We start from the raw sequence: 27,254 nt of genomic DNA, 5'->3' as shown, positions 1-27,254 counted from the left end.
GCACGAGCCACGGAGGCGGCGGTGTAGGGATGGCCGAGCGCGATGAAGTGTGCGTACTTGGAGAAGCTGTCGACCACCGTGAGGATGACGGACTTGCCGCCCACCTTGGGGAGGCCCTCGATGAAATCCATGGAAATATCGGCCCAGACCTGAGAGGGCACCTCCAGGGCCTGTGTAGCAGCCCAGCCGGGCACAGCGTCTTCGTCTTGTTACGCTGGCACGTAACACAAGACCACACCCAGTCTCTGACCAGGGGCCAATCACCGGGGATGTAGAAATCGGCGCGAAGACGATGGAGGGTATTCTGCACACCCTCGTGGCCGGTCGAGTGTGCCAGCAGCAGAACCTGGTGACGGAGGTCACCGTGATCCGGCACGAAGAGGCGGCGCCCATGCAGGAGCAAGCCATCCGCCAAACGCCACGGCTCCTCTAGGTCGCCGGCATCAAGGCGCTGCCGAAGGAGCTGAGCGTCCGGCGCGTCCGTGGTTGCCCTGCGGATGTCGTCAATGAGGGCGAAGGAGGGCCCCGAGCAGATGCAGAGAGCCGCCCAGTCAGCATCGCCGGCGTCCGCGTCGTGGTCGGCGTCGCGGCGAGACAGGGTGTCGGCCACGGTGTTAAGACAGCCCGGACGATACTCGATGGTGAAGTCGAAACCAAAGAGCTTGCTGATCCACTGGTGCTGCGGCACGGTAGATAGCCTCTGGTCCAATAAGAACTTGAGGCTGTAGTGATCCGTGCGAATACGGAACGGCCGTCCCCCACAGATATGGCAGCGAGTGGCGCACGGCCTACACCAAGCCAATGAGCTCCCGCTCATAGGCCACGAGCTTATGATGGCGTGCGGCGAAGGGCCTGCTGAAGAACGCAAGCGGCCCGTCGCCCTGATGAAGAACGGTGCCGAACCCCACACCGAAGGCGTCGCAGTCCACCATGAACGGACGGTCGAAGTCGGGCATCTGGAGGACAGGACCCGTCGTGAGGGCCCGCTTGAGGGCCTCAAACGCCTCAGTGGCCTCCGCATCCCAGGCGAAGGCGTCACGTCGCAACAGGCGCGTGAGCGGGAACGCGATGAGGCCGAACTCCCGAATAAATTTCCGATAGTACCCTGCGAGGCCCAGGAAGCCGCGAAGAGCCCGCGGTGAGTGCGGCGTCGGCCATGCCACGACAGCCGCCACCTTGTCGGCGTCCATAGCAACACCCTCGGCCGAGATGACGTGGCCGAGGTAGGCGACTGAAGGCGTGCCGAACGAGCACTTCGAGCGCTTAAGATGAAGATGGTGCGCTCGAAGCTCGTTGAAGACGATGGCGACGTGCTGAAGGTGCTCCGCCCACGAGGCGCTGTAGATAAGAATGTCATCATAAAAAACAAGCACAAACCGACGCAAGTAGGGGCGGAGGACGTCGTTCATCAAGGCCTGAAAGGTCGCCGGGGCGTTGGAGAGGCCAAAAGGCATCACCAATAACTCGAAGTGGCCGTGATGAGTCTGAAACGCCGTCTTCGCGACATCGTCCGGGTGCATTCGCACCTGGTGGTAGCCCGAACAGAGGTCAAGCTTGGTGAAGAAGCGCGCCCCATGTAGCTCGTCCAGGAGCTCGCCGACGACCGGAATAGGAAAATTGTCCTTGAGCGTCTGGGCGTTAAGGGCACGGCAGTCGATGCAGAAGCGCCCCGTGCCGTCCAACTTGCGGACGAGGAGGACCGGCGCCGAAAACGGCGTAGAGATCCGGATGATGCCCAAGGCGAGCATGAGCGCGCACTGCCGCTCCAGCTCGTCCTTCTGTAGCTCGGGGTAGCGGTAGGGGCACACCGCAACAGGCGCCGTGCCCGGCAGGAGATGAAAGCGGTGGTCATACACCCGGGTTGGCAGAAGGCCCTGAGGTTCGTCGAAGAGGTCGCGGTGCTGCTGCAAAAGATGATCCAACAGAGGGTGCTTGGGCCTGCAGCAGTCGCGGCCAGCTACAGTTGCGGCGTCGCTGGTGAGGCGCCACCCACGCCCTCCCACCGGACGCGGTGACCCAGGCGCCAGAAGGTCATCGTCATGGCGTCGAAGTCCCAGAGGATGGGACCGAGGGTCCTCAAGAAGTCGACGCCGAGGATGAAGTCGAAGCAGCCCAAGTCGATGCCGGCGCACGTGATGGTGAAGTGCTCGTCGCCGATGGTGATGGGCACGTTCCGCGCCAGCCCATGGCACCGGAGGCGGTCGCCGCTAGCCACGGTGACCCGGAGTTGCTCCCCGCCCGTCGGCTGGAGCGCTAAGCAGCGCATGGTCGCCTCGGGCAGGAAGTTATGTGTGGAGCCCATATCTAGAAGGGCCACCAGGCGCTCGCCGTTGATCATCACCGGCAAAAGCATAGTCCGCTCGTCTCGGATGCCCGCAAGCGCATGGAGGGAGACCACGAGAGTTGTCACTGGAGCAGGCGCCGGTGCGACCTTCGTAGCAACTGGGGCGGGCAAGTCGCCGAGCCCGTTGACGGTTGTGTCCTCCTCGACGTAGTCGGCTGCCTCCAAGTAGAAGAGGCGCAGGCATACGTGGCCCGGCACGTAGGGCTCGTCGCAGTTATAGCAAAGCCCCTGGCGACGGCGCTCGAGCTGCTCGGCCGGGGTGAGCCAGCGAAAGGGCCGCGTTGCGGCCGGAGTGGTAGTCGCTGGAGCGGCCGAGGGCGGACGGCCCGGCACATGTGGTGTGGGGGCGGCCTGGTTGGCTGTCGTGCGCCCCGAGACGGTGACGCCTGCTACAAGGCCTGCGCGTGGCGCTCGAAGGCGCGGGCGTAGTACATGGCCGTCTGGAGGTCCTGGGGTCCTCGAAGCTCCACGTCCACGCGGATATGATCCGGCAGACCATCGACGAAGAGCCCGGCCCGCTGACGAGCCGTCACGCCGGGCGCGTGGCACGCTAGGGCCTGGAAGCGATCGGCGAAGTCCTGCACCGTGGAGGTGAAGGGGAGGCTGCCTAGCTCCGCCAGCCGGCTCCCGCGTATCGGCGACCCGAAGCGAAGGAGGCAGAGCTCGCGAAAACGCTCCCATGGGGGCATTGCCGCCCTCGTCCTGCTCGAGAGCGTAATACCACGCCTGTGCGGCGCCTCGGAGGTGATATGAGGCGAGCTAGGTGCGGTCCGACGCGAGCGTGCGTTGCCCCCGGAAGAACTGCTCACACTAATTAAGCCAGTTGAGGGGGTCCTCGGTGCCGTCGTAGGTGGCGAAGCGCGGCGGCATGTGCGTATGGCCATTGTGGTGGTACGGCTCATCGACGCGGAGCAGTGAAGGGGTCGGGGCTGGCGTAGGGACCGGCGAAGCTAGAGGGCCCGCTGTACTGCGGGGGTGGCGCCAGTGGCGACTCGACGTGCGGCGGCGCCGAGGCCGTCGTATATACCGGCTACGAAGTCCCGGTCACCCAGGCCGGTAGTGGCGACGGCGAAGGGGGGAACCGGACCTGGTGAATAGGGACCCCCGTCACCGAGGTAGGGCCCGGCCGGAAAGTGGTGGGTGGTGGCGACGGCAGCTGCGACGTCGGCTGCCGCGGCCCGGTGGCGGGTGGTGGCGACGGCAGCTGCAGCGGCCCGGCGAGCACGGCGGAGGCCGCCGAGTGCGGCGGCTGCCACGGCAGCAGCATCGGCCCGGTGGCGGCGGCTGGTGGCGCAGCCTGCGGCGGCCCGTAGGGGCCGGCCAGGTAGAGGCGGATCCCCTGGACCGCGGTGGCGAGGTCGCGGATCGCCCCGGTGATTTCCTCCGGGGTGAGGACGACGGGAACCGGCGCGGCAGAGGTGACCGGCACTGTTAAAGGCGGGGCGCCGGGCGTGGTGGCCATCAGGGAGGTGGTGTCGGTCGATCGGGAGGGTTGGGGTGGGCGGCGGCGAAGACATGACCGAACCGAAGCTACCTGATACCAAATTGGTAGGAGCTAGGGCCCTACCGGGTCTTGGGTGGAGATTGTACGGGAAGGAGGGAGAATGGAGACGGCATGAGCGCAGCGGTCGGCGTGAGGGCGCCGTCACGCACGGGAGAGGAGGCGGCGGCGATGAGAAAGGAGGCAGCTAGGGTTGGCAATAGAATATGTCTTACTGCTTAATTCCAAAGGGGTGTCTTACAACTGTTTATATAATCTTGATGCTAATAAAAATAAGATAATTTGGGCTAAGCCCCTAACTAAACGCGCCCATTAGGCCTCCTCCGGCTATAAGTGACGCCGGTCATAACACCATGCAAGGTGGACAAGAAAAATGTGGCATGCGTACAAGGAAATCATAGGTAGAAGCACAAACAGTTACATGTGGAGAACTATAATGATCATAAAATGCAGCGGCCATTATGTAGTAGTCAACCCACTAATTGTTTAACACAAGCATAGTAATTGATGAACAAATAGGCACCTTATTTGTCAATTCTTTCTCCTAGGTTTACTAGGTATCTTTATTTTTGGCATCGAGCTCTGTATTTCACCTGGTACAATCCAATTCAAGTAGTAATGAAACTTTATGCATAAAGCTAGTAGCCACTAGAGATACACTAGAAATATCACCTACAGTAAATTCAGTCCAAATTCAAATGTTGTTCTTTGCTTCTAATCATGCACAGAATACCCAGAAAAGGAGTCTCTAAAGAAAAGAATAACACAAAGGTGATGTGAGTGTAAAGGGCAGTGGAGATACTTCAACTGGGCAAACTATATTCACAATAGCATTACAAAGAACAAAGTTGCTTCAATACCTACAAATATACAAGCTTGCAAACAACAATGTACTAGCAGGAAACAAATCACCACAATAACACCCATGACTGTATCCAAGATAGCAAAGAACAATACTCATGAAACAACCAGAAAGTGGAAACCTGCCAACTGATGTGGTCTCATTTGCTTTTCATGTCTTGGATGAATAGCAATGTCTAACGCAATTAGTTCTTCAGCGACTCTTAACATCACCAACGACAATATTGTCAGAATCCTTTCAACGCATTTCACACAAATATGATCTTGAACTTGGTGCCTGACATGAGGTAAACTCAATTCCAATGATGCATTTAAATTTCATGAATGCCATGAAAAACATTGAAAATAATGATAAGCCAAAGTTCCATATTTGTTACTAAACCCATGTCCTGCGCAATATTGCCAGGCCACATCATCTATGTATCTATTTATACTAAAAGCACAACATGGGAGAGATAGAAAAGTAGACTATAAATTCGCACAAAAAGGCAAAACATCCAACCGTTGGTTGAAAAGACAAGCTTATTGATCAAATATTTACACAAACTATTCCATTTCAAAAAGAAAAAAAAAATTGAGCACAAACTGCATGAACCACATCCTACTATTGTTTATCCTCGCATACCTGCCATTTTTATAATGCATGGCAACAATGCATCTAAAAAAAGTGGTGCTTCCACTTTTGGAGAAGCAGGAAACAATAATCTGTCAATCTGTCATGCTTCTGTTCTAGATTGGCGTTAACAAATCCAAACATGTATTAGTCTACAAAACAATATCTCAAATACCCCTGTTAAGCTAGAAAACAACCACAGAATTGACTATTAAGCTTCCCACAAAATATATTTGAAGATTGGGCTATACTGCTACTGTAGCCCTATGTTTTTTGTAGACATAACAGAAAGCCAGGCGTACACAAAGCCTACAAACAGACAATTGCATAAGCTACAACCATAAGCATCAAAAAAATCTATTGTATTAACTACTAACATAAGCATCAACAAAATCAGATACGATTCCATTTATCTATGCTAAACTACCACATTTATTACCGTTGTCCCTTATACTTTTATATGAATCTCAAGGAACAAAACAAACAAGTAATCTACATAGGCAGAGAAGTGAGCAGTAAACAAGCACAAACCAAAGTCAGGAAGTCAAGATTAATGCACATACCTCAGCGAAACACAACGGCCTTCATCTTATGGTTTCCCATTAGCATACAGAACTGCAAAAGGCAGCAGATCTGCACTCCTCACCGTACAGACAGGAGTCAGACCAGGCAGAAGTTAGAATGGCATCACAATATCACATGGTCAAATTTGAGCACAAACATCCTACCAATATTTATCTTGTTTTTTTCAATCTTTTATGTATGGCAACACTACACCTAAAGAAGCGGTGCTTCCACTTTTGGACCAGCATCATACATGAAGTCGTTTATTCTTTACAATTTCTTCGACAGAAAAACAAACTTGAGTTCATCCAAACACACTTAACAGAAGAAACAAACCCTAGCTGCCAACAAGAGCAATCTCCTCCCCCCTCAGCCTCCGACCGACGATCCGTCACTGCGGCGCGGAGGGGAAAGGATTCTCTTTCTTGTCCTTTGTGCACTAGGTTTTGGTCTCACAGCACCGTCGTTCCTACCCTGATGGCGGTGTCATCTCGAATAAAAGTCCGCCGGCTCCAATCCCGTCTCGATGATGCCTGTTGCAGCGTTGTTGAGGTGCCTGGAAGTTCTCGTCCCCATTTTTTTATGGACGACGGGCTGGTTATTTGTGTTGTCCGTCAGCATGGATCCATGTGCATCGTCAAGGCAACGTCGTGTTCTTTACCAACCTCTTCTCTCAAGCCTTTGCAAGCAAGAACGCCGACTTGGTCTGACGATGCTAGCCCCGATGGCATCTTGACACTGGTCTAGTTAGGGTCGCCCAGCCCTTCTCTTGAGCCAGAGATATAACTAAATGTATCGCCATGCAATTATATGCAGGCTAAAGAAGGTAAGCATTGGACTATCCGAACTACATGTCAACATGGTCCTTAGATGTAGAAAGACTGTTTTGATTTGATCCAGAAATTCCATACAAAAGGGTCCTAGTTCTACGTAGTCAAATCTGAATGGCAAAACAAACAACAGTTTACTGGCTGTACTAACTGCCAAGATAGCATACCAGTACTAATGAGGGTCCTATTGTTTACCATTGCAAATTAAAAGATGCACACACTAAATCTGCAGGTCTTCAAAGCTACTATGTTTAACTGTGGACAGCCATTGGCCTTCATACAAAGTATCCAGCATGATGTCTTGTTCATACAAAATAAATAGATTGCCAAACAATGTTCAATTTATGTTGAAATAAGCGCATGACATGACCAGAGTGGAGAATACATTAGAGGCATCCAGATAAGGCATGATGGGAAAATAGCTCGGTGCAGAAAGAATCCAACAGCTAAATTAGAGTGTCTACTATAATGCATTAAGGCATATTCGAATAACCAGAGGATTGCACAAAGAATCGAGGTCAAGAAACTAGGTGAACATCAAAAACCTGCTGCAATTATTACTACTTCAACTGTGAAGTTACACAAGATAAGTCTGGGTAGGCTCATTCATGTCAGGCCATTCCTCATAACCTACATTGACTAGCACAGTGATTTTTCTATTAAGCGCCGACGATTCGAGAGACTGGGGTTGAAAACGTAAGGAGAAGCCATAAAATGGAAAGATCCATTATATGTTACATTAACATTACTCATGGCCAGAGTAGTTGTACAAAATGATTACCGTGTGAATCTGCGAAACCACACACTAGTGTGATGAGTTAGCAGCTAAACAGCTATATATTATAAGCATTGTATCCTATGCATAGAGGAACAGTATCTTAAGCGTATCTGAGCAGAAATAGACTCCCAAAAACATATTAAACACGCAAATAAAACAAGCATTTCATGGATACATTGAGGGACATTGCCGTAAATGCCAAGGAAAATACACTAATATAATCACAATGGTAAACTGACAGGGGAACTGTAAGGATGATATGGCAATGACATGAATCAAACATACCGGTCTTTGTGTAGACAAACCAAACATCCATTTAACTAATATGTCATGCAATCTAATCCAATCCAATTCAAATTCATGGATAAATTTGAAAAACATTTCAAGGTCAAATTGATGGTCAAATAGGTTCTTGTTTTTAGGCTCATGGCCAAATAATTTCCTCTGAACTAACGCACACCCAACATTTCTGCTTGAGTTGCACATTTGTACGGAGCAGTCGCACTGTCGCACCATCTGAGAATAATTTTACAGAGCTAGCATCTCCTACTTTTGTTCTTTCTAGAATAAACATGGAAAGATGCATCATTTTCTTAGAAGAGACAAAGCGGCCGATACAACGTTTTTCGGCCTACTGTGCTAACCTGCGGGTTTAGCAACCAAAATTGGAATTTCTATTGACAATTACAGTGACAGCTGACAAGAGAAGTATACATAAACTAAGGGACGATTGCGGCTTGCCTCAGCTCCCTAGCGGCTGTTGTTTCACCCGTGGTGCAGGTGCGGCCATGCGCCACGACGCTGCCTGTCGCTGCGCCTCCCAACCATCCTCCTATGTGGCGCGCTCTCACCACCGCTGACCGCGAATACGATACCACGCTGCACCTGCCACCACCGCCATCTCCCTCTCCGTCTCCTAGAGGGGCCCTCTATGTGCGCCGGCCCGTCAGACAACAGTGGCTCTCAGTAAGCTTTCCTGACTGGGCCTCCATAATGTACATCTAACACAATTAAGAGGCCGACTACCAACCTCAAACACAATCACCATTAAGGCTCATCATCTCCCCATCTTCCTCCTCCGCTCGAATCCTCCCATGCCCCATTCCAAAAAAATGACTCCTCGCCATTTCCTCCTTCCTCGCCGGCGGCGCGGTTGGACGGAGAGGTCCCCTACTGTCTGCCACGGGCGGCGGGTACACTGTCAGGCCAAGATATCTGAAGATTCACCTTCAGTTCACTGTGGCAATTCCGGCACATAACGGTTCGGTGCATCCAACGGCCTAGAGTGACTCCTCAAGATGCGCCCGTCGTCAACCGTTAGATTTACTTTCCGTTACTGTTACTCTTGTGTCTCCGTCCACTGCGAGACGGCCACCTACTTAACAGCCGGGTTGTGGCTGATCTGGGTATGAATCTGGCATAATTTCCATTGAGGAAGAAACCTACACTCATACGGCACAGCCGACAGTAATATAGAACCCTAGATCGGGGTCTCTTTCCTCGCAATTACTTGAAATTCGTCCATACAATTCCCTTCTCTGAACCCGTAGATCATCTAGGACCTGACAAATTGGTATTCAGAGCAGTGGTTCCTCGGTAGCTTCCGATCTGATCTCAATTTTTTTTTCCAGAGAGGCAAGAGCACCCACCCAATTCCCTCCCTGTGTTGTGTGGTGATGGCGGGCGGCGATCGGCGTGAGCAGTGACGGTGTTCCCTCACTGCGACGTCAGGCGGCGGCGGATCCAGGGCGGCGCAGGCGGCAGTGATCATTCGGGTGCAGATCAGTAGAGCAGGAGTGGTTGTGTTGGATCACTTCCAGCAAGGTAAAATTCCACGTCCTTCGCTGATCCGTGCACCTTAGGAGGCGTGGAGCTTTGGCGGCGGCAGGATTTGGGGCAGAGAGGCTGGTTGCCGCATCTACGGTGGTAAAATTCCCCCTCTCTTCTCTGGATCAAGGAGATGGGGCGCTCGAAGGCAGTCGATGAAGCCGAGTGGCAGGAAGTCCTCTCGATCCGCGACGAGTTTGGTGCAGTTCAACAGGAAAATGCAGCCATGCGAACAGATGTGTCCAAATTACAAGAAGATGTTCAGTCGATCAGTTCCAAACAAGGTGAAATAGCTCTGCAAGTTGGAGGAATTGAAAGAGCTGTGTTAGATCTGGGCAAACAACTATCCACAATGAGTTCAGTCTTGCAGAAATTGGTGGCTCCATCGGGGTCGGGCACTAGAACTGAGCAACAAACTGGAGATGACACTGTTGTTAGATCCCCAACGCTGCAACAGCAACAGCAGGACAGACCACCTAGCAGAACTGCACAGCTGAGACAACAATTAGAAGTAGAAAAGGAAAAGACCAGACAAATGGAAGAACTACATATGCAACAACTACCTCAGATCAGAACTGCCATAACTGCACCACCACCTGGGTTTGGAGCTCAAGCTAACTTGGAGACAACAAGTGCTATTGGAACACTGGTAACACAGAGAAGGGGGGGTCACACTCCTGCTTTCCAACAGTATCAGCAACCAGCTCGGGACAGACAGTTATGGCAGGGTTACTTCAGAACTTATGAGCAGGATATGCAGGCTCAATTCATGAAAGCAATGACAAAAGGTCCAAGGATGGATTTTCCTAGATTCTCTGGTGAAGATCCTGTGGGTTGGATTAGACAGTGTAACAAGTATTTCCAAATGGCAGCAGCACCTGAAGAGTACAAGGTCTCACTTTCCCAGATGTACATAACTGGAGAGGCTGATGTATGGTTGAGAAGATCTGGTTTACTCAAGAAACAATTGTCATGGCAAGAATTTGGAAAAGAAATCATCAAGAGATTTTCTGCACAAGGCTCTTATGATCTCACTGAAAAATCCACTTCTCTTAAACAAGGCAGCACTTCAATATCTGAGTACACCAAGTTATTTGAGGACTTAATGGCTGAACTGCAGGAGGAAAATCCTACACTGTCTGAACCCTGGTTTATTAAGTGCTATGTGAATGGGAGGAGAGATGGAATTAAATACCAACTGAGACTTCTTCGACCCACTTCTCTGACTGATGCGTACTGTTTGGCAAAGGAGATTGAACCTTGTCACCCTCCTCCTGTGACACAGGTCAAGAAGTCCACAGTACCTTACAATAACTACTGGCAGAAAACTGTAACACCTGCAGCTGGCAAACAAGTAATCAACACTGTAGCAGTTCCAACAACTACTGCCACAAAGAACACTGAACATATTAATAGCCAAAATCAGAAAAGCAGAAAAGCTGGGGAATGTTGGAGATGTGGTGATAAATGGTTCCATGCCCATAAATGCACTCTAGTTCCTAATGTGCACATGTTACAACAAGAAATGGAAGAATCTGGTCCAGAAGAAACAGACCCTGATCAACAAGAAGTAGTGGAAGAAGGGACAGAACAACAGGAGCAAGCAATGTTTGTCTCTGCCCATGCTATGGGCCAGCAACTTGCTGTGCATTCTCCTACTGTAATTGTGCATGTAAATGGAAAAAGGGCAGTAGCACTGCTGGATACAGGAAGTTCAATCTCTTTCATCAGTGAACAGTTTGCTATTAAATCCAACTGTCAATTCCTCCCTGTTAGACCCAGAAAGGTTTCTGTAGCTGGAGGGGGTTTACTGCTTTCTGCTGCTGTAGTTCCAAATTGTGTTTTTCAACTAGCCAAACTGAAGTTGGAACACTCTTTCAGAATTCTCAACCTCCCTAGTCATGATATGATTCTAGGGTATGATTGGTTTTCATTGGTCAGTCCTGTGGCTTTTGATGTGCCACACAATCAGTTCAGCTTCACTATCCAAGGCAAAACAACAGTCACAACTGCAGTTTACAACCCCAGTGAGGAAATCTTGGAAATACCAGCAGAACAAGTCACTAAGCTGTTGGACAAGGGTGTGGAAACTTTTCTTCTTCAAATTCACAACATAGTGGCTCAAACTCCTGAAAGGCACTGTATTCCAGCTGCAATAAACAACTTGTTACAGGAATACAAGGATGTTTTTGCAGAACCAACAACATTACCTCCCAAGAGAGAATTGGATCATAAAATCCCCTTGATGCCAGGAGTTGATCCACCTCATGTAAGGCCTTATAGAGTTCCTCATCACCAAAAGGAAGAAATGGAGAAGCAGATCAAACACCTACTGGATAATAAGCTCATAAGAAATAGTCAGAGTCCATATGCAGCTCTTGTTCTTCTAGTTAAAAAGAAAGACAGTACTATGAGGCTCTGTACTGATTTTAGAAGGCTGAACACTGTAACAGTGAAGGACAAATTCCCTATACCAGTAATTGAGGACCTACTGGATGAGTTGCATGGAGCAAAGATTTTTTCAAAAATTGACTTAAGGTCAGGATATCAGCAGATAAGAATGGACCCTGCAGACATTCATAAAACTGCATTCAGAACTTTTTTGGGGCACTATGAATATTTGGTGATGCCCTTTGGATTATCTAATGCACCAGCAACATTCCAAGCTCTCATGAACCTCTTGTTTGCTAAGTACAACAGGAAGTTTGTACTGGTATTCTTTGATGATATCCTAGTGTTCAGCAATACAAGTGAAGAGCATGTGGAACATTTAAAACAAGTACTGCAAATCTTGAGAGAAAACCAGCTGTTTGCAAAAATGTCCAAGTGTGCTTTTGCAGTTTCTCCGGTGGAATATTTGGGACATGTAGTTTCTGGTGAAGGATTAGCTACTGAACCCAGCAAGATTAAAGCAATTGTGGACTGGCCTACACCCACTGATATCACTAAGTTAAGAAGTTTCTTGGGCCTAGCTGGTTACTACAGAAGGTTCATCAAAGATTATGGAACAATTTGCAGGCCATTACATGATGCTCTTAAGAAAGGAAAATTTCTGTGGACAGCAGAGCAAGATAAGGCTTTCAGAAAATTACAACAAGCTTTGGTAACAGCTCCAGTACTGGCCCTGCCCAATTTCAATGTCCCTTTTACATTAGAAACTGATGCTTCAGGCTATGGCATTGGTGTTGTGCTTATGCAAGAGGGCAGACCATTGGCATACTACAGTTCTTCACTCTGTCTAAGAAATGCTGCCCTATCTACTTATGAGAAAGAAGCACTAGCAATCTTAGGCTGTGTTTGGTTGGACAGATTGTCCCAACTTCTGCTTTTTAGAAGCTAAAAGCTAACCAAAGGGATAAATTATCGAAGTAGCTTCTAATAATCTGTAGCTTTTACGTAGTATAAATTTCACAGCTGAGGTACCCCCAACTTTTACAGCTTCTAAACCAACCACTTTCAGCTGTCCCCATAATAATTGATGGTATTTACCCACCAATGCCACTCCCAAGTCATACCTGTTCAATCTCTTCTTCTCAACTCTCGCCAGGAACGAAGCAACAGATCGATCTAGGGTTGGCCGCCGCCACCGCCCGCCAACGCCGCCGGCGATCCTCCGCCACCGCCTGCTCCGGCCATCCTCCGCCGCCGCCTGCTCCGGCGAACCTCCGCTGCCGCCCGCTCCGTTCCAAGGTAAAATTTCTACAACCTCCTCCCTCCTCCATGCTCCTCCCTCCCCTTGCTGTTACCGGCGGCCTAGCTCCGGCCGGCCATCCTCGCCGGCGCACCGGCCACTCCTAGTACCCCCAAGTCCCTCCTCCCTCCTCCCTCCTCCACACTTTATCCATCCTTCGTCTATCCTCCTCCCTGCTCGCCCCTCCCGGCCCACCTGTTCCCGGCGGCCTAGGTCCGTCCGGCCGGCCGGCGGCGCCAGCTCACCGGCCTCAATCCTCCTAGCCCCCTCCCCAATTCCCTGCTCCCTCCCCCTCTCCTTCCTCCTCACCCTCCCTGTTTAGGTTTCCTTTGAATTTTTTGCACAATTTTATTTATGTAATGTTTAATTGCTTGTATACATGATATGTACAGAAGCTGAACATGATATACCTATTTTTTTGTGTGATGTATAAGCTTGCATGACATGCCATCTAAAAAGACAGCAAACAACATTCACAAAAATTTCTTGTACATAGATATTATGTTTGCTACTTGTACATACTATTTGAGTACTTGCTGCTATTATGTAATGCATTATTCTTGATACGTGCTTTTCTCATATTGCTTTATTGAAGTATGACTGAGAAGGCGGTGTGGGATGATGCCCATCTCAAGAAACTCATTGAAATATTGAGAGAAGAGGTTGAAAAGGGGAATAGGCCATTAGGTTATTTAAACAAGAGGGGTTGGGAAAACGTTTTGGAGAAATGGGAAGCTAGAACGGGAAAGAAGTATCCCAAGGATAAATTCAAAAACAAGTGGGATGCCATAAAAAATGAGTACACTTGGTTCATGGAGTTGAAAAATGAAGCAACTGGGCTTGGATGGGATGATGCGAAGAGAACCGTTGATTGCTCTAAAGAATGGTGGGATGAACATATCAAGGTAGGACTAACCATTTTGTTTTTCATTTGGCATGGTTCTATATGGTTGCATTATCTCACTTGTACATTGAAATCCATTTCAGAGATGCCAAGAGAGTACAGGAAAGAAATGCAATCATATGAAGTTCAAAAAACAGGGACCAAAGCACCTTGAAGATTTGCACATCATATTTGACAAAGTACATGTTACTGGGGCTAGTGCTTCTTGTGCTGGAGATATATCTTCTGATGAATCAAGTGATGATAATGCGGTTCCTTTCGAGAAGCCCGATGGTAGTGCTCAAATGAAGTTGGCATCTTCGAAGAAACCAAAACCAAGCAAGAAGCGCAAGCAACCTTCTAACGCAAATGAGGAGAAGGAAGAGAAGAGTCCATTCTTACGATTGTACAAGCAGACATGCGAGAAAATAGAAAGTGGAGTGGAGAAGATAACTTCAAGTGTTGAAGCATCATCCGCTCCTCTCACAAACCATGTTCCCACCATTTCAGAAGTAATGAAGATGGTCAAAGAATGTGGTGTGAAGGAAAAAACTGCTCTCATGCACACAACCCTCACTCTTATAGTGAAGCCCGAGTTTAGGGAAATCTTCAATGTTCTTGAAACAAAAGAAGGGAGGTTTGATTTTTTGGAGAGGGAGCATGAGAAGGAGATGTTGAAGCACGTGTAGTGAATCATATTTGTTTATGTTATAGACCTATATTTGCTTTCATTGTGGACCAAATTTGGTTATTTGTGGACCATATTTGCTTTCGTTGTGGATGTAATTGCTTTTGTCGTGGACCATATTTGCTTATGTTGGTTTACCATATTTATGTTGTGACAAATATTTACTCCTGTTGTTTACCATATTTATGTTGTGAGAAATATGTGCTCGTGTTGTTTTACCTTATTTATGTTGTGAGAAATATTTGCTCGTGTTGTTTACTATATTTATGTTGTGAGAAATATTTGCTTGTGTTGTTTTACAATATTTATGTTGCGAGAAATAATTGCTCGTGTAGTCTGGTCATATTTATGTGATGCCCATGAATATTTTAACATTTTTATATTGTTATGTAGATGGATGCAAGAATGCAAGAAGTGGCCATAAAGGGACAGGAGGGAATGAAACTTCTAGCTGAACTTGCGAATCAGGCTGCTATCATGGGAAACCTAGGTAACCTCTATGTTGAGCGATACTTGAACAAAACATACAGAGTGCCTCAGCAAACAGGACTTCAATGGGTCATGGAGTGTTACGGTCGACCTAGATACTTTTATAAAATGTTTCGAATGGGCAATGATGTTTTCATGGCACTTCATGATTTGCTTGTCTCTGCATATGGTTTGACGTCAACCACTAATGTTTCATCAATTGAGTCACTGGCCATGTTCTTATGGATTGTTGGAGGCCCTCAATCATTTGCTCAAGCTGAGAACCATTTTGTACGATCACTTTGGACAGTTCATACAAAGTTTAAGGAAGTTTTGTTATGTTTGCGCAAGTTAGCGAAAGATAACATCAAACCTAGAGATCCTACTTTTAGGCATGAGCATGAAAAGATTAAGGAAGAGCGTTTCTGGCCTCATTTCAAAGGCGCTATTGGTGCCATAGATGGATCACATGTGCCAGTTTCAGTGCCTGCAGATGATGCGGTTAACCATAGATGTCGACATGGTTTCACATCTCAGAATGTGCTTGCAGTATGTGACTTTGACATGAGGTTTACGTTTGTGGTTGCGGGTTGGCCGGGCTGTGCACATGATACAAGGGTCTTGAATCATGCATTAGCACACTTCTCTTCATTTCCTATACCACCCAAAGGTATAATGTAGTAACTGATGTCATCATTAATTATATTCTTATGTGTGACGCTAACTTTGTGTTCTTTTTCAGGGAAATACTATCTTGTCGACTCTGGGTATCCAAACCGAACGGGATACCTTGCTCCTTTTAAGGGGAGTACATACCATCTGCCCGAATTTCGTCTTCGCCGTCATCGTCCACCTGAAGGGAAGTACGAGTTGTTTAACTTTTCACATTCATCCCTTCGAAATGTTGTTGAGCGTGCTTTCGGGGTACTCAAGCAGAAATGGCGCATCTTGAAAGGGGTCCCAAGTTTCTCACCTCGTACACAGAAGCATATCATCATTGCTTGCATGGCATTGCATAATTTCATTCGTGATAGCAAGTTGAGTGACAAAGTTTTTGATAAATGTGATGCCGATGATGAGTATGTACCTCCAGTGCTACGAAAGGAGGTGGCACCAACACAAGCGGATCCCGTTGAAGAAGAGGAGAACGAAGATAGCATGAACAATATTCGTAGTAGGATAGCTGATGCTTGTCTTTCCATGGCAAGATAAGTTAGTTATGTCGATGAAGGTCATCATCATGTGAACCATATGTGTTTTCTCTATGCTCCACGTCTTCCATAATAATATTATGGTGTATCTATCTGTTTGGATATATGAAACATCAAACCATAATCGTTAAATTGCATATGTGTTACCTATGAGTCATCTTAATTGTCATAATTTTCCTTTGCAAAATGGACGTTCAGTTGCCTACCATATATGTATCACTGCTCTACGGTCAACAAGGAAATTAACATATTTCACTATGGCCTAAGGGGCATCATAGAACATTCACAGTCAAATCTACAGTTTCACAGCTGTTTCAACCAAACGGCATCCAGCTTTTCCACAGCAGAATGTTGACAGCAGCTTTTTCACAGCTCACAGCAGCTTTTACAGAATCTGCAGCTCAACCAAACACAGCCTTAGAAGCTTTAAAGAAATGGAGACACTACTTACTGGGCAACTCTGTGATCATCAAAACTGATCAGCAGTCCTTGAAATTTATAACTGATCAAAAGATTACTGAAGGAATACAACACAAATTAATGATGAAATTGCTGGAGTTCAACTTCACCATTCAGTATAAAAAGGGCAGTACAAACAGAGTAGCTGATGCTCTGTCCAGAGTACTTCCCAAATGCATGTCTATATCAACTGTTACTCCTGAGTGGGCAAAGGAATTGCTCAGTAGTTATCAAACTGATCCAACCACAAAGAAACTGCAGGAAAAATTGCTAGTACAATCTCCTGAGGACAAATCTGACTACTCCATACATGCTGGTATTATCAGATTTAAAGGGAAAATTCTGGTGGGAAATGACAACAATTTGAGGGAGAGATTGATTTCTGCCTTACATAACTCACCTGTGGGAGGACATTCAGGTATGAGGGCTACATATCAGAGAGTGAAAGGAATTTTCTATTGGCCAGGTCTTAAACAAGCTGTGGAGCAGTTCATAGCTACTTGTCCAATCTGTCAGAGAGCAAAGCATGAAAATTTCTTACAGCCGGGACTTCTAGACCCTCTACCAGTTGCTGACATGGCCTGGCAACATATATCTATGGATTTCATAGGTCTTCCTAATTCACAAGGAAAAGATGTGATACTAGTGGTAGTTGACAGATTTACCAAGTACTCCATTTCATACCTCTATCACATCCTTACACAGTTCAGAGTGTAGCTCAAGCTTTTGTAGATAACATTATCAAACTTCATGGTCCTCCAACACTCATTATCTCTGACAGAGATAGGATCTTTACTAGCCAACTGTGGAGAGACATCTTTGTTGCTTACAAAAGTGAACTCAGATATAGTTCAGCCTACCATCCACAAACTGATGGTCAAACAGAGAGGATAAATCAGTGCTTGGAGACCTATTTAAGGTGTATGACTACACAAGAGCCAAAGAAGTGGTTATCATGGTTACCACTAGCTGAATATTGGTACAACACCAGCTATCATACAGCACTGAAAATGAGCCCTTTCCAAGCATTGTATGGATTTCCTCCTCCATTGATTGCTGAACTAGCAATACCTGGACCTGATAATGAAGAAGCACAGGACTTCTTAACAGCCAAGCAGAATATGATGCACCAACTGAAAGAAAACTTGCTGCAAGCTCAGAATAGAATGAAAAAGTATGCAGATCTGAAAAGAGTGGAAAGACAATTTAAAGTGGGTGATTTAGTATATCTGAAGATGGCACCATACAGGCTTGCAGCATTTGGATTCAGAGGAGCAATCAAACTACACAACAAATACTATGGAGTTGAAAAATTGGCAACAGTGCTTATAAGTTGCAATTTCCAGAAAAGGTGCAAATGCACCCAGTTTTCCATGTAAGCCAATTAAAAAAGCATTTGGGTCACATGTCCATACCCAGCCCGCACCTACCAATGGTGAATGCTGATGGCACCATCAAAACAGAACCTGCTCAAGTCTTGGAAGTCAGGCAAGTCCCTCGCAAAAACGTGCCAGTGGTACAGTGGCTGATTCCATGGACAAATCTAACAGCAGAGGATGCAACTTGGGAGGACGCAGAGTTCATCAAGCACACCTTTCCGGCGTTCTTTCGGAGCACGACTGAAGCTTGGAGAACCAACAACAACACGCTGTGAGGACACGACGGCTCTTTAGGAGGGGTAATGTCAGGCCAAGATATCTGAAGATTCACCTTCAGTTCACTGTGGCAATTCCGGCACATAACGGTTCGGTGTATCCAACGGCCTAGAGTGACTCCTCAAGCTGCGCCCGTTGTCAACCGTTAGATTTACTTTCCGTTACTATTACTCTTCTTGTGTCTCCGTCCACTGCGAGACGGCCACCTACTTAACAGCCGGGTTGTGGCTGATCTGGGTATGAATCTGGCATAATTTCCATTGAGGAAGAAACCTACACTCATACGGCACAGCCGACAGTAATATAGAACCCTAGATCGGGGTCTCTTTCCTCGCAATTACTTGAAATTCGTCCATACAATTCCCTTCTCTGAACCCGTAGATCATCTAGGACCTGACATACACGCACCCGCCACCGATGAGGACACGGTACGGCACAACACAACCAAAAAGATCTTCACAATTCCCAAGCATCCACTGGAAATCAAGACGCCCGCCAGGCAGCTCCGTGCATCCCTCCCCTGCCAACGCGAGCCTCGCCCAAAACCGCAAGAAATCCTACCACCCCAACCCTGCGCGGCGCCCACACACAAAGGAACATGGATCAAGAGTCATGGCATATGGTTACTTGGTTGGCCAAAGTGTGATGGACACAATTGTGGCAATTTAGCCAAAAGAGCATGACAGGTGGGCTACGTGACTAAGTGATTATGAACCGAACACAATCAATCTTGCCTGAGTAACCCTCCGCTCCTTTATATAAGGTGTGTTTGTTATTTGATAAAATACTAGAATGTAAGGTGCATTTCTTCTAATTCCTCATAATTCCCTTATTAGCCCTCCAAAAAAGGGAAAGTATCTCTCTCCTGATTGTCTGTATCTCTCTTTGTAGGAATAGAAGGAAAGTATCTCTCTGTCGATTGCATGTATCTCTTACTTTCCTAGACTAACTAATTTACTTGCCACTAAACAACAAATTTGCCAAGGGTAATTTCGTCCTAACATGTCTATAATTATATGCCTTGGTCACCATGCCGAAAATAATACACCTAACATAAAGGAACGGAGGGAATCCCACACGTGCCTGTGGGCCGAAAATAAAAAAAATGTATTTCAAAGCAGTTTCAGGACACCAAATGGGAATCCCACACGTGCCTGTGGGCCACTTTGCTTGTTGCTAAAAAGGATATTCGCTAAGAACTGCGAAAAAACAAAACTACATATGTTGCTAAACGGCCTCAGAGTTATAGAAGCATCATCATATATCTTAAACAAATAACATACCTTTCTCCACTGATAATCAATGATTGTGTCAGGCCTTCTCACAATCATACCGCGGACACGGCATACATGGCCCAGATCTTCATGAATCTGTATTTCATGATTGCAGACGTTGTTCACCTCTTTCTCATTGGCTGCCTCTTCAAGTGTGTCGAGCTGGCCAATAAATATAACTAAATCATTACGGCAAACAACATAAATCCAAATAAACAATTTACTGAAGATTAAGTTTGCAGATTCCTCTTATTTAGCTGAGCTCATCTATTCTCAAACTTAACAAGTTGAATAATTTGCAGACAGAGCATGCTATTATAAGCACAACTATCAAATTACAAAATGATATGTTTCAAAATGCTGCAGCAACAAAAGTCATAAATCTGTGATTATAATTTGTACCTTAGATCTTTCAAGTGCCACTGAGTACTCATTCCAAAAATCTTCAAGACCATCACTTTCCTTTTCTTGTATATTTTCTTCCTCCATAGGCTCGTCTTCCCCCACAGGATTGTAAGGTTCTGAGGGCAAATCAAATACTGCTGGATTTGCTTCATTTTTTCTTTTTCTTTTTCTTGGCACAATTTCAAAATCCCCATCTACTTGGGAATTTGGATCAACTTTTCGTTTATTTTTCTCTCCTTAGGAAGTGAAGGGAAAACTTGTGTTTCTGCTATTTTCTCCTTATGGGTAGTGACCTACATTGAGCAGGAAGAGTTACGGCTGGAAGATGAAAACTTTCAGCATTGAATTGGAATAGATTCAGCAAATATCAAACAATTATACTCCATTATTTTCAGTACAAGAGAAAGGGGTACTTGTGAACTAAGATGTGTCAAATAATTATGGATGAACATTGAAAAAATTGAAAACAAAGATAACAGTTTCGCAGCGCCCTTTAGAGATACTGATGAGGCAGTGCAAAGTTGATGCTACTAGTTTGTCATTACAAACATGTAGAACAAAAAACAACAATATAACTCTCAGTAAAAAAATGCAAGTGAAACGTACGTACAGCCAGATCATGGATACGTTCCTCCTCAGGTCTTTTCTGCAATATAACTCTCTCAAACAGAACTGCTGATGGTTGATAGCTGGCTAAAGGATACTGATTCATTGAAGTTGCACTTGGACTATATGGAACAATTTGACTGTTTTGATCTCTATCATGCATTGTCTCATTTACTTCATCAATTTCGGTTACCTCTCGTGAGAGCACCAGCCTGTTCTGATGGCATCAGCTGTTTATTTTTCTCAGGTGTGAGCTGTTTGTTTTTCTCAGGCGTCAGTTATTTGTGTGCTCCTGTGCTTTCATCATCATCATCCGAATCAAGAACTATTATGTCACTCTTTTTCTGTTCTCTTTACTCGATAGAATTGGCCATATTAGTTTTAACACTCGGCCCATAACTCAGAGCGGGCTCGGGCAGAGTAGAAAGGAAAGTAAACAATTGGACCTTCTGAGCATACAAGCTGTCCCACTCCTCGGTAACACTGCCACATCCCCAACTGCGAATCGTATTTGCAGTAAGTGAAAGATTATTGAAGGGGTCGGAAGGCTTTCTTTTTCTGCGGTAATACATGCCTACAGAAACAGATGACTAATTAGTTATTATCATATAAGAGAGAAGAAATAAATTTGCACCAGCAATGGAAGTAGCACTTCTGCTGATGTTGCATATAAGCCCCATGCAAGGTGGACATTTAAAATGTGGGATGCGTACAAGGCAATCATAAGTAGAAGCACAGACAGTTACATGTGGAGAACTACAATGATCATAAAATGCAGCGGCCATTATGTAGTAGTCAACCCACTAATTGTTTAACACAAGCATAGTAATTGATGAACAAATAGGCACCTTATTCATCAATTCTTTCTCCTAGGTTTACTAGGTATCTTTATTTTTGGCATCAAGCTCTGTATTTCACCTGGTACAATCCAATTCAAGTAGTAATGAAACTTTATGCATAAAGCTAGTAGCTAGCAGCTACTAGAGATACACTAGAAATATCACCTACAGTACATTCGGTCCAAATTCAAATGCTGTTCTTTGCTTCTAATCATGCACAGAATACCCAGAAAAGGAGCGGATATTCATTTCTGAGCTCGGGCTCAGATGCTCCTGAAATCAGCATCATACGCTCGCATTTAGATCTGTGCCATCACCTGTGTTTTTCATCCGTATATCACGTATGCTGAATTAAAATAAGCCCAGACCTGGTACGCATTGAATGCGACGGAAGCTACAACTGTAGATGCAGATCAGGTAGGCCTCAAACGGCTCAGTCATTTTTCTGAGCCGATCTGAGCGTCTCCGTCCACGAAGTCAGTAACGTCCAACTGCACCAACCCCGTCATAAATGAATACCACATGATTTATTATACAGCTAAAAAAAGGCACTTGCTTAACCTTAGTGTTTTCACATCAAAACTGTCCCAAGTACCAATCACGTTTTCAACCAAAAATACAAGGCATTAACAGCCACACACTCCTACGTTGACCAATGAAGTGATCAAAACACGTGAAAAGGAAAATACGATGACACTCGCCACCAGGACGCCTTTTCCTTATGACTACGAGATTACCATGATAACATCCGGTGGTGCAAGTGGCTATGTTAGTACTGTTGTAAAATGAATCACAATCAATCTCATGTGTAGTTCATTATAGGTACATCTCTACAGGCAGAACCATCTCTCAGGTGGTGCGTGTGGCGAAGCTAGTAGTGCTGCAAAATGAATGAACATCAATCACATGTGTAAATATTCATTATAGGCACATCTCTACATGTGTGCATACATAGTCAGACATATTTCCTACAGGATTTGACAGTGAACACTGCCATGAAGTGTCGTAAGACAAAGCTTAACAAAATCCACAAAGACAGCACTGCCTTTTGGATAAGATTCTATAACCTGAAATGAAATGTAACCTCAACGAAGGAAAATACACGATATGGTGACATCCACAACATACGACCTCCCAATAAAACTTGATTTCCCTTGGGGGAATGCTCCTGCCTCAGTCCCAAGCCTTACAGCTCCACAAATAAAATAACGGCACACTGCAACCAATCTTCAGCAAGATTGCCAAAAGAGTGACAGCAAGCAATCCTTACAAGGAAACCGCAGTTCTACACACCGTCATTAGCAGATTCTTAAAAAGAAGTTCAACATATGGACCTTCTGCAAAATGGACATGGACGTGTGAACTATACCACTGCTAAGGCAACTAAAAAGCACAATAAATACGGTAGTACGGATATTATCGAGTACCTAACTATTTAGTTACTTATTTTGTTGATAGCTGATTTAATACCGAATAAAAGCTGTTAGTTGCAGCTTAGTCCAAAGATAGGTTTCGACATGAGATGATTTCGGATAACAAGGAACAATTTTTTAGTATATGAAATAATTTTCTTTATACGTATATCTTGTCTGAGGCAAAGCAGGTAAACTATCCAAGACACCAGAGTGAGAAACATTCATGGAAAAGATTGGCAATATCAATAAGCAGCAAAAACACTATGTTTAGTACTCCCTCCATCCAAAAGTAAGTGTCGCTGATTTAGTACAACTTAGTCAGAAGGTTGTTTTAGAAAAATTAGTTCCACCAAAATTTAGAACAACTTGATGTGCATGAAGAACATTTAACACCTTAGCCACAAACTACTTTTGATGCCTAATTTAGTGGCAATTATAATCCATATCGTCTGGGCAGTGGAAGTATAAGTGTGATGTAGCAAAGAATAGTCTAGCTGAAACTGAATTGTTTATTTAACAAGTGACATGGGAACCCTACCTTACATCATTACTAAGCTTTTCATGTGAAGAAAAAACATCAGCAACTATCCCAAAGAATATAATATTTGCTCATATTGCTGCAGCAAAAATTACATACCAATCAGTTGATTCTGCAAGTAAATTTTGAATAGGAAGCGCTCATTCCCAGATATCCGTGAGAGTCCAGGTGTGCAACGACGAAAATGGTGTTCGTATTCTTTCCTCAAATTTATTTGTTGCCAAATTTCTGCAAGAGAGTTTTCAACCCAACTAAGGAGATGAATAAAAAAAGGCAAGAAGAATGTAGAAGTATTCTAATGTTTAGAGGCAAAGTGGAAGGGGTCGAAGCACGGAAAACCAAATTCAAGTATTTTTGTTACATAATTAGGACCAATGAATGGATATGAAAAACTTTGTAGTCTGAGACTTTGAGCGACTCTGGAGCAATGCTTCCACCTTCAGACCGAATCCCCACCATGAGAAGAATCCATCATGAGAGGTGGCACACTTGCAGATGACTTCCAACGGAACCCAGCACTGTACCTGTAGAAGATGGGAACTGTTTCAATTAATATTTTCATTAGGAAAACAAATGCAATGGTATACAACATTTGCACTGGTTACTTTCTGCAGATTAGAGATAAGTATTTTCCTTGACTCCAAAATTGCATTTATACAATGCATGGCCAAGAGGTTCATGGAACACTCCAATTGCTCCTGTAGCAGTCAACCGATGGATACTGAACTCCATAAACTCCGTATACATAACACATAAATTAGTCCATAACTTTAAAATACATCATATGACCCCCCCCCCCCCCAAAAAATATTGTACAAAATTATTTCTCATGGACATAAGAACCGATCATTCACAATGAAATTCGCATACTCAAATATGGATACATCTCACTACCATCACATTTCTTCAAATCTCAAAATCAAGTTTATGTTAATTCTCAATCTCCTTAATTTGTATTAAATCTATTCCTCAACCCCCTTTATCACAGGACCTTGGTTTGAAGAAACGGATGCATAATACTTCAATAGGACAGCTGGGAACCAAAAGAAATTAAGAGAGAAGAAGCCTTACAGGTGTAGGGGCGCAAGGGGGTGAGGGACGGCTGGGACTGGGAGGGGGCATCACGGGTTCAGACTGAATCTGAGGTGGAGTTCGTCAGGAGATGGCGCACATGGAGGAGAAAGGCCTGGCACGATTCGGACGGCGAACGGAGGGGACAACTCGAGATGGCCGACGCCCCGGTATGGGGGCAGATAGCGAGCCACCACATGGTGACTCCCTAATCTGGACGGGGCAAGGAAGTGCAGCAGGTGGAGGAGAAGCCGGAGCAGAGCGGGGCAACGGCGGAAAACCTAATAAAGCACAGGGACGCTCAACATCAGAACCAAAAATGTGAAGAAAATAATCAGGATGCACCAAAGAAAAATCTCGCGAGAGAATACCCGCGGATCGGCGACGAAGAACCCCGCTGGACAGCGCCCGCCGCCCGCCCGCCGGAAACCCTCCTTCCACAGAACATCACCAACAGACGCAACCTCTGAGACAGAGCCTGAGAAGTGAATCCACAGCAGCCGACCAAGCAGCCTCCCCCGCCACCGTGACACACCGCCCCAGCCGATCTCCCTCGCTGCCGCAACAGAGAACTCTCAGCGGCCCACAGGCATGCGCGCCACCCCATCTCACGCCCAGCGCCGCCGGCCCGCCGCCCACCTCACCCAAATCGCAAGGGAAAAAGAATACTGTCCTGTACACCTTATCTGATCCGCGGCTCGGGATAAATGACAACGTTCTGGTCCGCGTCCGCCGTTTTCCCAATACGATCTGGTCCCACCAAAGAGGTACTGTTCTATACTGTATATTCCCGCACGGCCCTTTTCTCCACTCCCGCGTCAGACGCCACAGGCCCATTTATTCGGATCCCAAGGCCGAACTGGACCGCGACGATTTCGGGAGCAGCTGAGCTCAGGCACCGAATCGCCACACCCGAAAAGGAGTCTCTAAAGAAAAGAAAAACACAAAGGTGATGCGAGTGTAAAGGGCAGTGGAAATACTTCAACTGGGCAAACTATATTCACACTAGCATTACAAAGAGCAAAGTTGCTTCAGTACCTACAAATATACAACCTTGCAAACAACAATGTACTAGCAGGAAACAGATCACCACAATAACACCCATGACCGTATCCAGCATAGCAAAGAACAATACTCATGAAACAACCAGAAAGTGGAAACCTGCCAACTGATGTGGTCTCGTTTGCTTTTTATGTCTTGGATGAATAGCAATGTCTAACGCAATGAGTTCTTCAGCGACTCTTAACATCACCAACGACAATATTGTCAAAATCCTTTCAACGCATTTCACACAAATATGATCTTGAACTTGATGCCTGACATGAGGTAAACATAATGTCAATTGATTGTTCCAATGGTACATTTAAATTTCATGAATGACATGAAAAACATTGAAAATAATGCATGGCAACAATGCATGGCAATAATACATTTAAGTTGGTTGAACAGACCAGCTTATTGAGCAAATTTTTGCACAAACTATTCAGTTTCAAAAACAAAAAATATTTAAGCACAAACTGCATGAACCACATCCTACCATTGTTTATCCTCGCATACCTGCCATTTTTATAATGCATGGCAACAATGCACCTAAAAAAAGTGGTGCTTCCACTTTTGAAGAAGCAACATTCTTGACCATTTCTTCCACAACACTAGATGACATGGAACGCAGGCAGTGACAGCCAAATCAAGATTTTTTGGGGGACCAACAAGACTGTAAAGGGATCAAGATCCGATATGACCGCTGATTCTCGTAACACTCACTAAAAGATATTCATACATACTGATAAATATAAGGGCCTTTTTGAGATAAGAAAATCCCAAGTTGTCAATTGAGGAGATGGTGATTTATTTAACTTATCATGCAGCTTGACAACAAATATCCAACTAATGCCAAAATGGCAATCAGTCATGCTCTCAGTAAAATACCGGAAGGGTACTAAAAGGAAACAGGAACCAGATTTATTAAACTATTAACTGATGCATGAAAAGAAACGGTGATACGACATAGCAGCATGCAAACCCTAAGCTAGATCGACCAGATTGGCGTAAGCACTATTGACGAATCCAATTTTTTACAATTTACAATATAGTTGATCATAAGAGATCCATTTCAAAGCTCTTTAGAACAATAGTAGAAATATGTGCTGACAGATGTGTGGTAATGTTTTAAGCAAAAACAAGGCGACACTAAACCCAAAGGTCAAACTGCTACCAGCACTGTAGAAAAGAACACCAGAACTCCATCCTATAACTGTCCTAGGATTGCCTCAAAGCTTTAACAGAAAAACTTAGGCTAAGGAAACAATAATCTGCCATGCTTCTGTTCTATATTCTCGTTAACAAATCCAAACATGTATTAGTCTACAAAACCTAATGTAGTGATGCTCAAAAACAGCTAAAATCTAACAATCAACAATATCTCAAATATCCCTGTTAAGCTAGAAAACAACCACAGGGTTGACTATTAAGCTTCCCAGAAAAATATTTGAAGATAGGGCTATACTGCTACTGTAGCCCTATGTTTTTTGTAGACATAACAGAAAGCCTAGGCGTACACAAAGCCAACAAACAGATAATCGCATAAGCTACAACCATAAGCATCAACAAAATCTATTGTATAAACTACTAACATAAGCATCAACAAAATCTGATACGATTCCATTTATCTATGCTAAACTACCACATCTATTACCGTTGTCCCTTGCACTTTTATATGAATCTCAAGGAACA

The 27,254-nt window shown here is 45.5% G+C and overlaps 2 protein-coding genes across 19 annotated transcripts in view; one reads left to right on the top strand and one right to left on the bottom strand.

Annotated features, from left to right (window-relative positions):
* Window positions 1-27,254, bottom strand: part of LOC123122256 (MAGE-like protein 2) — a 143,231-nt gene that overhangs the window by 103,093 nt on the left and 12,884 nt on the right. For 6 of the 18 annotated variants that reach the window (XM_044542417.1, XM_044542420.1, XM_044542419.1 and 3 more), the window contains exons 8-16: window positions 25,560-25,837; window positions 24,893-25,447; window positions 24,522-24,802; window positions 23,550-23,974; window positions 20,663-21,232; window positions 20,050-20,345; window positions 19,657-19,809; window positions 5,883-5,952; window positions 4,829-4,983 (exon numbers count right to left, since the gene is read on the bottom strand). Coding sequence is in view for 6 of the 18 variants with exons in the window: in XM_044542431.1 (XP_044398366.1) it covers window positions 1,958-3,025 (1,068 nt within the window). In the remaining 12 variants the exon portion in view is untranslated. The other 12 variants (XM_044542413.1, XM_044542412.1, XM_044542415.1 and 9 more) reach the window with 9 other exon arrangements.
* Window positions 13,403-14,683, top strand: LOC123122257 (L10-interacting MYB domain-containing protein-like). Its single transcript, XM_044542432.1, has 2 exons — window positions 13,403-13,914; window positions 13,997-14,683. The coding sequence occupies exons 1-2, from the start codon at window positions 13,606-13,608 to the stop codon at window positions 14,579-14,581; spliced, it is 894 nt and encodes a 297-aa protein (XP_044398367.1). The 5' UTR covers window positions 13,403-13,605; the 3' UTR covers window positions 14,582-14,683.

The sequence above is a fragment of the Triticum aestivum genome, chromosome 5D (genome assembly GCF_018294505.1).
Source record: "Triticum aestivum cultivar Chinese Spring chromosome 5D, IWGSC CS RefSeq v2.1, whole genome shotgun sequence".
NCBI lineage: Eukaryota > Viridiplantae > Streptophyta > Magnoliopsida > Poales > Poaceae > Triticum > Triticum aestivum.
Note: the sequence above shows the minus strand (reverse complement) of the source record. Positions and strands in the feature narration are given on the sequence as shown.

Bases quoted from the DNA above. Each gene is read 5' to 3' on its own strand.
- LOC123122257 (XM_044542432.1), top strand. From the start codon at position 13,606: ATGACTGAGAAGGCGGTGTGGGATGATGCCCATCTCAAGAAACTCATT. The intron at 13,915-13,996 runs GTAGGACTAACC...AATCCATTTCAG, and splicing joins GGTGGGATGAACATATCAAG to AGATGCCAAGAGAGTACAGG.